The sequence below is a fragment of the Hippopotamus amphibius genome, chromosome 5, assembly GCF_030028045.1.
Source record: "Hippopotamus amphibius kiboko isolate mHipAmp2 chromosome 5, mHipAmp2.hap2, whole genome shotgun sequence".
Lineage (NCBI taxonomy): Eukaryota > Metazoa > Chordata > Mammalia > Artiodactyla > Hippopotamidae > Hippopotamus > Hippopotamus amphibius.
The window spans coordinates 65,397,741-65,409,156 of NC_080190.1; the positions used below are offsets into that span (position 1 = coordinate 65,397,741).

Here is an 11,416-nt window from a genome sequence, read left to right on the forward strand (position 1 = left end):
GCTCTGGCGTGCAGACTCTCCCCCTGGTATCTCGGGGCCCCAGCTCTTCCAGACTGTGTGCCAGCAGACACCTGGCTTCCAACAATTTAACATTTTAGCTGATTTCTTCTCACCCACTTTTATGGAGGCTGTGTGTCTTCCCCCTCCCGCCTCCTGCAGGGCACAGGGGAGCCTCCTGCCTCCCATGGGTATCAGATTACTTGGTTGCCCTGTGGCCTCAGCTCCCTGGCCAGCTGAAGAAAAGTGATGATTTTGTATTATCTCCAGGCTTTTCTCATTGTTAGTGTGGGAGCAACACTCTTTCCAGCTGCCCTCACCCTAGTGGAAGCCTAAATCCTCTTTTCTGTCTTTGAAACCTCTATTCTGCCTTCTGCCCACCAACATTCCCAAACTAATGCTACCTGTTTGAGGTTGGTCTTAACACTCCACTTCGAGGGACCAATTTTTATTCAAGAATCTATTTGTCCTGTTATCAACTGCTGTATAACAAACAACGTCAAAATTTAGTGGCTTAAGATAAGAATATTCTACTATTTCGCATGGTTTGCCTGGTTTCTGCTGGGCAGTGTTCTTGCTTGGGCTCTCCCACGTGATGGCAGTCAAGTGTCTGCTGAGGCTAAAGTCTGGGCGGTCAGGAAGCCTCACTCCTGTGACTGGGATGATTAGCAGAAGCCATAAGTCAGGAATCCTGGGCGTCAAGTTCACCGGAGGGCTGTCTTTGGAGACTAGCTAACATCTTGCTTAATACTGCATATAACTATGGAAAACAGTTTGGAGGTTCCTTAAAAAACTAAAAATAGAACTACCATATGACCCAGTAATCCCACTACTGGGCATATACCAGAGAAAACCATAATCCAAAAAGAAACATGTACTTTAATATTCATTGCAGCACTAGTTACAATAGCCAGGACATGGAAAGGAGACCTTTCACACTTAGGTCTTAAATTTACCTAACTATAAAGGTAACAGAAGGAAAAGGGACAATATTTTTGTGGCAGGGGTGGGAGGGGGCTTGTCAAATAAATCTTCAAAAGCACAAAGTTACAAAGTAGAGGAAAAAATATAAATCTGATTATACCAAAATATTTCTGCCAACAAAAGACATCATGGAAGAAGTCAGTGTACAGATGGCTGAATGGCAGGAGATATTTGCAATATCTAAAACTGACAAGCAATTAATGTGTCATAGAGTCCCAAAAAGCAACTTTAAAAAAGCACTGTAAATTCTAAAAAATAAAACTAAAAAATATAAAATGTAGAAGAAAGCATAGGAGAAAAATCTTTGTGACCTTGGGTTAGGGAAAGATTTCTTAGTTACAACATCGAATCATCAATTCATAAAAGAAACATTTGATAAATTGGATTTCATCAAAATTAAGAACATTTGCTCTTTGAAGAACATTATGCAAATAAAATATCTGCAAATCAAAACTGATAAAGTGCTTGTATCCAGAATGAAGAACTCTCAACCAAAAAGAAAACTAACAACTCACTGTTTTTTTAAACAGGGCAGGAAATTGGAACAGGCAATTCACAAAAGACTGACAATTGGCAAATAAGTGCTGAAGTCCAGCTCCGGAGGGTCCAGGAGTACCCAAGGGATGAGTGGCGTCGGCGCAAGGCAGAGACAAGGAGGCCTGTGTCAGAGCTTTGTGTGTTTATATAGTAAGCATATCTCAGAAAAAATCTTTTATGACAGAGCATATCTTCCCTCAGCATCTACCAGTTTTTCTTTCGTCAGGTTTGGCTTGCAAACCCTGTGACTCTGAGGTAAGCATGTGTAAATAACTTCTTAATCTTATATTTTAAGCAAACTGTAGCCCTTAGCACCTGTACCTATGCCTAATGTCTATGTCTATACTTATGCCTGCTGCAATCATGAGCATTCCTAAGTTTAAAGAAAACACAATAAAAGCCAAACCTCTCTTTTCTCCAGCATTTAGTAGCCTGAGGTGCCTGCCTTTTCCACCAAGGAGTGATGGGAGGGGACTTGGTGGGGCAGAAACGGAGAAAGAATGTGTCAAACCCTGGTTCTTTCCTGGGGACATAGAAACAGGGAGGGGAAGTGGGTGGTAATAACCTAAACACTCCTCTCATTCCTGGTTCCCTAAATGGTGCCCCTCTTCCTAGAAATATTTCTGAGTTTCCCCCAGGGGGTGTTCTTCCAGGGGAACCTTGCTTCGGAGGGAAAGAACATGCTGGGCTAATCAAGATTCCTAGTAAGCATAGTATTACAAAGAAACAAAGAACAGAATGTAAAATGGGTGGAGATGGTCTGGGGCCTGTCTTTGCTGAGCGGTTCCCTTGCGATTCACCTTGCGAATGCCCTTCCAAGGAGTTCTCGCCTTGCAGTCCTCCTTGGAGCCTGGTGACCTTGTCACAGCATTGGCTTGTCCAGACGGCTCCCAACAAATAAGCACATGAAAACCACAGTGAGATACCACTGTGCACCAGTTAGAATAGCTAAAATTTAAAAGACTGACTTGCATAGCAAGTATTCGCGCACCTGGGAGGGTGCAGGGGAACCTGAAGTCTCATACACTGCTGGTGGGGATGTAAAATGGTCGGACCACTTTCAGAAGCAGTTTGGCAGTTTTCTAACAAGTTAAAAGCATATATCTGCCATATGGCCTAGCCATTCCACTCCTAGGTATTCACCCAAGAAAAATGAAAGCATATATCCATACAAAGACTGGTATGCAAAAGTTCGCAGCAGTTTTATTTGTAACAGTAAAAAATTGGAAACAACCCAAACGTCCAACAATTGAAGCATATCCATTACAATATAGTATTATAAAATAACTTCTACTTAGCCATAAAAAGGAAGAAACTATTGATATGTGCAACGACATGGGTGACCCTCAAACTAATTATGCAGCGTGAAAGAAGGCAGATATAAAAAGAGCATAACCTGCGAGATTTCCATTCACATAGCATTCTAGAACATGCAACCTAATCTATAGTGACGGAAGCAGGTCTACAGTTGTCTGAGTTGGGAGGAGGCAACTTTAGGGGTCACGGTCATGATCTTCATGGTGGTGACGCTTGCACGGATGCATACATAGCCAAAACGCATCAAACTGTACACTTTTTAAATATATGCAGCTCACTGTGTGGGTCAATTCCTCAATAAGGCGTTTTTAAAAAAGAAAAAGTAATCTCGCGCCTGGCGTCATACAGCTGGTCGGTGGCAGAGCGCCGTGCACACGCAGAAGCCCCAGCTCCCCGCCGCATTCGCACGGAGGAAAGTGCTGGAAGGGAGCCGCGGCTGTGGTTAATGATTACGGGTGGGCGGCCCCTTGCCGGCCGCGCTCCCGCCCCGGGGCGGCCCCGCGCCACGGCTTCCCTGTGCGCCCGGCGCCCCGCTCGCCCGCGCCGCCGCCACCTGCTGCTGCCCGCGTCTGCGCCCGCGTCCGCCATGGTGAGGGGGTGCGGGGGGCGCGCCGCCGTGGGGGCGGCCGGGTTAGGCGGGGGCGCGCGGGAGGGGCGGAGGCGAGCCGGGGACCCGCGCAGGGCCCTGCCCCGGTCCCCGTCCCTCGGAGGCCTTCGCAGAGCGGCCGCGAGGACTGCTCCGGCGGGGGGAGTCGGGGGCTCTGCGCCACCCCCACTCCCTGGTGCAGCCCCTCGGGAAGCTGGAGCCGGGAGAGGGGCGGTGGCGGGCCCGGGGTGCAGCCAGGCGGGAGCCCAGGCCAGAGCCCGCTCGGGGCCTCAGCCCCGCTGGGCAGGGGTTAGAGGCTTCTCCGGGCGGTGGTGGGCCGGCGTAGTGAGCCCGAAGACACAGTCCCTCCCGGTGGCACGGTTCTGTCCTACGTTGGGGGCTGGGGTAGGGGCGGGCGGGACACGCCTGTGTGAGTGTGCAGGGGAGGGGCGACTGAGTTTGCGTGTGCCTCTGCCTGCCTCTTTACTGCTCTTCTCACTTGCGCTTCTGCTAAGCCCTCGGTGCTGTCCCCCGACCTCAGAACCAGCCCCCGGTGCCTAGTTTGAGGCCCGTGCCCAGCAGTGGGGACATGGTTGCACAGGGTCATCTGCCCTCCAGACTGAGCTTTCCCAGAGGGGAGTCTCAGGCCCTGTGCTCAGCTAGGGAGGCGAAGGTAGCAAGGAGAAGAGCTTCCAGACCCAGGAACCTTTACTAAACAACAAAAGCGTTAGGTGCAAAAGCATTAGGAGCAGTCGGGACCGCGGTGACACCTGGGAGGGCACTTTGAAGGCTGTGGCTGGATGGAGGAGGTGGTGGGTGAACATTGTGACGTGCATTGAGGCCCCAGAGCTGCAGAGCGTGGCTAATCAGCAGCCCCTCTGCACACTCCCAGAGGCCCAGGCCGAGTGCAGGCCTGACCTGTGATTTACTAAGCAAACACCGCCCCTGCCCCTTCTCGGATCCCAGACCTCAGAGGGGCTTATCAGTTCAGCCCCAGGCTGTGAAATGTGGGGGATTCCAGAAGACTAAAGACAAAAGGGCGCCTCTTAGGAGCCTGCTAGCACCCGCACACTCCTTTCAGAGCCGGAGGAGTAAGTGGTGGGTTCTGATGCCTTGGCTGCCATGTGGTCATCCGGTTGCCTGGATACATGGACCAGGCTTAGCAGCCACTGAGACAGGGCCAGCTCTGGAGGAGAGAGGGGGTTGGGTGGTGATGCAGATCTTGACTGCCCTCCCTGGCCTTGCAGAGCCCAGGAGGGGAGACAGACCCAGCCAGAATGGTCCAGAGAGAACCCGCACCTTCAGGAGGGAGAAAACGGTTGAGTTATTAGGGCCCTCTAATTTTTCCAGTTCTGCCCCAAACCTGAAGGCTTGTCATAAGCCTACTTGCTCCAGGAAGTCTCCTTTTAAAAATGCAGATAATATTCCCTTAATAACAGTGGAGTTTATTAAAGTGTCTGCTGACTCCTCTTGCTGATTCCTTAAGTGGAAATTCTTGTACCTTTTCCCCATCAAGCCAGGGCCGATGAGTGGCCCAAGGCCACCTGGCTTCCAGTTTGGGGGCTGCCTCATGACAGCTAAATTAACCTCCCCCACGTTCTCTTCCCAGACCTAACAGGTTCACTTTTAATTTAGCACTCTACACTTTCCGTCCTTGCGTAGATCTACTTCAGGTGCCTAAATTCTGGGATCCCTTAAGCTCCTCCAGCTGGATCTTCCTAGAAGCTGCAACTGACCTTTGCTTTCTTCTGTTCTCCAAGAGAGGGTTCCACGCACGGCTTGAATCGTGCCAGTTTGGGCTGCCTCGAGGGCATTTTGCGCAATAGGAAAATAGGCTGGGGCACTGGCTTTGCCATTTGCTCTAAGCCAAGTTACTTCTGCTTTGGGGACTGAGTTCTGTGGCTCCAGCTTCCCAAGCTGACAGAATAGAAAAGAAGGTGGAAATCTGAGAAACGTAGGCCTGGCAGCTGGGAACCAGAGGCTGCATGGGAGCATTGGGGCGGGGGGGCGTACCCGCTGGGAGGTAGTGCCAGTGGTCATTGACTGGGGGGTGGCTAAGAATCGCCTGAAACATATTTAAAGCACTAGTTCCTTTGCTCGGCCCCAGAGATGTGGACACACGGACCCACCTTGAGAAGGATGCCTGTGCTTTTGCTGACTGGGGGAGGGGTGGGCGGTGGGGCAGGGAGGAGGTCATTTCCCCTCTCTAGGCCTCCCGTTTCCTCTTCAGTACACAGTGACAGTAGGGGCTTGATTTGCTTTTACTCCCCCATGAATGAAAGGGATGTAGTATTTTTATGGAGGGGTGCCTTCTGTAAGGCTGTGGGGGCAGGGGTGGGGGAGGAGTGTTTCTCTGCCCCAGTGATTTGCATTACACCTCAGGACTCTGTTCTCTAAGAACCTATCAGTGCTTGAGCCAGGGCCCCTCCTCCTCGTCTGTTGTGTTAGACCAGCTGCCCTTTGACTGTGTCACCAGAGCTGCCAGTGGAGGCTGGCTAAATTTCCCCAAAGGTCCAGAGCCCTCTCTTCTGTCCTGTAAAACACGAGCGCCCTTGGTCTCCTGTGTTTTCACTCTCTTAGGCTGGCAAAGCACACAGGCTAAGTGCTGAGGAGCGGGAGCAGCTGCTGCCGAACCTGCGGGCCGTGGGGTGGAACGAGCTGGAAGGCCGGGATGCCATCTTCAAGCAGTTCCATTTTAAAGATTTCAATCGGGTATGGCACCAGGGTGGGACAGAGTTTCCTGAGACTGGGACCGATGAGGGTCACACACCAGAACGTGTTCCTTCTCCTGAAATCCTGTTGGCCGGTTTACTTGGAAAGTGTCCTCTCCAGGGATTGGAGGGGGGTGGGGGGGGGAAACGGTTCTTGGGCTCTCCATACCTGGAACTTTTAGAAACAATCCTTAGAGGAGACAGTTCAAGTGGGAAACAGATGGACATTTGAAGACATTTTAGTAGATAACCCAAAGATTGGCCTAGACGCAGAAGCTCTCTGGGGTTTCTACCTTGTTAGTGGTCCTGGTAACAAGACTTCCTCCTGCAGAAGGACCGCCTCAGAACCAGTGGCAGGGTGCTAGGCAGAATGCTGAAAGCTAGAAGGGTCACCTTGTAGGGAGCAAGGCCATCCTCCTGCATCTGGGCCTTACACTGGCCATAAAAGGGGTCCCAGCAGTCCTCTCTCTCAGAACACTAACCTGGGTCTCACTCCATTAAACAGGCTTTTGGCTTCATGACGAGAGTGGCCCTGCAGGCTGAGAAATTGGACCACCATCCTGAATGGTTTAACGTGTACAACAAGGTGAGTGTTACATGCCTAGAACTCCAGCTCATTCTGAAGGCCCCTTCCTTGGACTTCCCTGTGGGCCCTCCTCACCCATAGGTCCACTGTCCACTCCTGTTCCTTTCATCTCCTTCCTAGGACCGACATAAATACCCCTAGAAAATATTCAGTCTCACTGCAGATTAAAGAAATGCAAATTGAAACACTGGTGAGATAACTTGTGGTTAAAGTAGACATTAACGAGGCAAATCCCAAGGAAGGAAAGGCTGTGGGAACCAGGCATGTTCATTGTTAACATCTGTAAAGAGCTGACATTTTCTGGAGGTATGAAAGAATGAACAAGTAATAAACTTGAACTAAGAATACCCATGCACACCAAGGAGATCAGCCTGTGTGCTGAATGAATGGAAACAGTCATTAAATGCCTGCCATGCACCAAGAGCTATGCTGGACTCTTTCTGAAAACATGAAGCCTGGAAGAGATGATCTGTTAATGCACAGTGTTTAGGAGCTGGAGTTGGTTTGGGGTCTTGTCTTTGGCTTTTAGGTTGCTCTTGATATTTGGATCTTTTTTATCCTATGCTGTAATCACCAGTGTTTACGGAGATGTAATGTGAGACAATTTTGCATTGACCTTGAAGACTCATCAGGAAGGCAGCCCCTGGGAGAGACGGTAGTGCCTGCTTACTCTTCTTAGTGTGGCTGAGCCCAGGAGCTGGTGACTCCCTCCCGCTCTTAGGTGCAGTCGGTGGAATCAGCTGGCCCCAAATCTCTGGTTTTGTTGCAGGTCCACATCACCCTGAGCACTCATGAGTGTGCGGGCCTTTCAGAACGGGACATAAACCTGGCCAGCTTCATCGAGCAAGTAGCAGTATCCATGACATAGACCCTGCCCTTCCTCTCTGAGCTCTTCTGGGGAAAGGGAAGGACTGAACTGGGGATCCAGAGAGGGAACAGGGTAGCCCCGAGATGTTGGTGCAGTCAGAATGGCCAAGTCGACCCCACTGCTTCCATTTCGGGGCAAATCCTTGCTGTGGCAGGAGAGGCCAGCATCACTGCCAAGACTGGAAACGTAGACTGTTTGTCCCCACACCACTCTCGTCCTCCTTGGGGCTCTGCGACATGTACACTGATTTGAATAAGTTCTTCCCTTTCTTTACAACTTCCCAGCAACAGTAATGATTTTCTTTCCAGGCCGTGTCTTGCTGCCTTTCTGATTCATTTCCCAAGAAGTTGTGATAGAAACTCTGACAAAGATAAACAAGGTCTTATCTTAGAAACTAGAACCCTAAAGCCATTCTCATCCTATGTGACAGAAACCCGTGTGCTTTTATGCCTCAAATAAAAATATTGTTTCAGTTGGCCTCTGGAATCTTCTTTTCCACACGTCAATTCAATTCGGAGGCAACAGGCATTTAAAGTACCTAGTTTGTGCAAGACAGTTCAGGGCACTATGGGGAAAGGGGACCAGAGCACCTCGTCTTTAAGCTCCTTATCGTCTAAGGGAAATAAGTAGAAAAATAGTTAACTGTTACTAGGCAGCATGAATGAAGTTAACGCCAGATGCAAAGATAAGAAATGTTAACTAACACAAAGTGATTCACAAGGGTGGATCAGGAGGCTTCATTTCAGTTGTGCCTCGAAGACCTGATTAGGATTCTGGAGGCAGAGGTGACTGAGGGAACATCTTGAACAAAGATAAAGGTTAGCTGGACACTTATATACGTGGTGGGATCTACGACTAGACCTTCTTCTTGGCCTGCAGGATCCAACGTGGAGATCTCTCTCTCGCGCGCGCGCGCTCTTTTTTTTTTTTTTACTTGACGCATAGTTCATTTGCTCTGTTGTGTTACTTTCAAGTGTAAATCAAGGTGATTCTCATATATATGTGTATGAGTACAAGTATACACACACACACACATATATAGATATATCTTTTTTATACTTTGCCACAAGATGATTACAAAATATTGAAGATATTTCACTCTGCTTTACATACATCCTTGTTATTTATATATTTTATATGTGGTAATGTGTATCTGTTCATCACAATTTAGCCCTTGCACACTTTCCTGTATAGTAACGATAACTTTCTTTTCATTGGTATAAGTGTTTCTGTTTTTTAATAGGTTCATTTGTACTATTCTTTATATTCCACATGTAATCAGTATCATATGATATTTCTTGATCTCTGTCTGATTTCAAATAGTATGATAATCTCTAGGTCCATCCATTTGATGTAAATGTCATTATTTCATTCTTTGTCATGACTAATATTCCATCATGAGTGTGTGTCTGTGTGTATCACATCTTCCTTAAGCATAAATCTGTCAATGCACATAAAGTTTCCTTCCAAGTTTTGGCTGTTGTAAATAGTACTGCTTGAACATTGGGATGGTTGTATAGTTTCGAATTAGAGTTTTCTCCGGCTACGTGCCCAGCAAGTGGGATTGCTGGATCGCATGGTAACTCTATTTTCAGCTTTTTATGCACCCTCCATACTCGTCTCCGTAGTGCCTGCACCAGTTTACATGCCCACCAAGACTGTGGGCAGATTCCTTTTTATGCACGTCCCCTCCCACATTTATCATTTGTAGCCTTTTTGATGATGGCCACTCTGCCTGGTGTGAGGTGACCGCTCATTGGAGTTTTGACTTGCATTTCTTGAATAATTAGCAATGTTGGCCATCTTTTCATGTGCCTGTTGCCCACGTGTATGTATTCTTTGGAGAACTGTATGTCAAGATCTTCGGCCCATTTTTAAAGTTGGGTTGTTTGTGGTTTTGGTATTCAGTGGTATGAGCTGGTGGCATCACTTGAAAATGAAGCCCTTGTCCGTCACCCTGTTGCAGATATTTTCTCCTAGTCTTTTGGTAGGTTATCTTTTGGTTTTGTGTATGGTTCCCTTTACAGTGCAAAAGAGGATAAGTTTGAGGTCCCATTTGTTTAGTTTTGCTTTTGTTTCCATTGCCTCGGGAGACTGACCTTAGAAAACATTGCTAGAATTTATGCTGGAGCGCTTTTTGCCTGATGGTCTCTTCTAGGAGTTTGATGCTGTCATATCTTGCATTTAAGTCGTTAAGCCATTTTGAGTGTAGTTTCATGTGTGGTGTGAGGGAGTGTTCCAACTTCACTGGGTTCCATGTGGCTATCCGGCTTTCCCAGTACCCTTTCCCCAAGGGACTGTCTGTTCTCCATTGTATATTCCTGCCTCCTGTGTCAAAGATTATGTGACCGTCGGTGTGTGCGTTTATTTATGGGCTCTCGATTCTGTTCCCCTGATGTGTGTGGCTGTTTTTTTGTGCCAGCGACATGCTGTTATGGTTCCTGTATCTTTGTAGTATCGTCTGAAGTCTGGGTGACTTATGGCTGCAGCTTGCGTCTTTGACCTCAGGATTGCTTTGGTAATTCTGGGTCGTCCTTTATGGTTCCTTATACATTTGGGGATTATTTGTTCTAGTTCTGTGAGAAATGTCAAGGGTAGTTTGATGGGGATCGCATGAAATCTGTAGTTGGTTTACGGTGCTATGGTCACCTAAACGATACTAATTTGGGTACTCCAAGAGTATGGGATAGCTGTCCACTTCTTGAAATCGTCTTTGGTGGCCTTGATCAGCGATTTATACTCGTCAGCGTTTATAAGTCTCTCATCACCTCGGTTGGGTTTATTCCTATATGTATTTTATTTCTCGATATGATGTGAAACGGGATTGTTTTGTTCTTTTCACGTCCCCTTTCTGGTATATTTCATTGTTAGTGTGAAGAGATGCAACAGATTTCTGTATATAGTCTTGTATCCTGCTACCTTGCTGAATTTCTCAGTGCTAGTAGTTTTTGTGTGGTGTCTTTAGGGTTTTCTATGCATAGGGGCATGTCACCTGCACACCATGAGAACTGTGCCTCTTTCCAATTTGGATACCTTTTATTTCTTGTCTGAGGGTTGTGGGTAGGACTTCCGCTGCCATGTTGGATACAAGTGGTGAGAGTGGGCATCCCTGACTTGTTCCAGATTTTAGTGGGAAGGCTATCAGCTTGTCACCGTGGAGTATTATGTTGGCTGTGGGTTGGTCATAAATAGCTTTTATTATGTTGAGAGATGCTCCCTCCCTAGCCACTTTGGTAAGAGTTTTTATGGTGAATGGGTGTTGAACTTTATGAACTGCTTTTTCTGCGTCGATGGAAATGATCATATGGTTTTTGGCTTTTCTTTGATTGATGTGCTGTGTTGTGCTGATTGATGTGTATATGTTGAACCATCCTTGTGAACGTGGGATGAATCCAACCTGATCGTGGTGTATGACCTTTTTTTCCTGGGGTTTGGTTTTTTTGTTTCTGTTTTTTGATTGAAGTATGGTCAATTTACAATGTTGTGTTCGTTTTGGTCTATACCCAAGCAATTCAATTAAACGAGTGTATAGCTATTCCTTGTCATTTTTTCCAGTATAGTTCCTTATAAGGTATTGAATAGAGTTCCCTGTGCTCTGCAGTAAAACCCTGCACATTTGTGTATTTTATGTATAGTAGTCTGTAGCTGTGAATCCCAAACTCATAATTTATCCCTCCCTCCCCCTTTTCCCGGTGGTCATCATGGATCTGTTTTTTATGTATGTGAGTGTGTTTCTGGTTTGCAAATAAGTTCATTTGTGTCATAGTTCAGATTGCAGAGAAAAGTGACACCATATGACATTTGTCTTTCTCAGTCTGACTTCACTCTTC

At 47.4% G+C, this 11,416-nt stretch overlaps 1 protein-coding gene across 1 annotated transcript; it reads left to right on the top strand.

The window, feature by feature from the left end:
- Window positions 1–3,329: 3,329 nt before the first annotated feature.
- On the top strand, window positions 3,330–8,058 carry PCBD1 (pterin-4 alpha-carbinolamine dehydratase 1). Its single transcript, XM_057735709.1, has 4 exons — window positions 3,330–3,424; window positions 6,002–6,133; window positions 6,638–6,718; window positions 7,488–8,058. Exons 1-4 carry the CDS (start codon window positions 3,422–3,424, stop codon window positions 7,584–7,586), a joined length of 315 nt encoding a protein of 104 aa, XP_057591692.1. The 5' UTR covers window positions 3,330–3,421; the 3' UTR covers window positions 7,587–8,058.
- The last annotated feature ends 3,358 nt before the right edge of the window (window positions 8,059–11,416 follow it).

What these genes read in the sequence shown, in the direction of transcription:
- PCBD1 (XM_057735709.1), top strand. An exon ending in ATTTTAAAGATTTCAATCGG is followed by an intron (nt 6,134 to 6,637) that starts GTATGGCACCAG and finishes TCCATTAAACAG; the next exon opens with GCTTTTGGCTTCATGACGAG. An exon ending in GGTTTAACGTGTACAACAAG is followed by an intron (nt 6,719 to 7,487) that starts GTGAGTGTTACA and finishes GTTTTGTTGCAG; the next exon opens with GTCCACATCACCCTGAGCAC.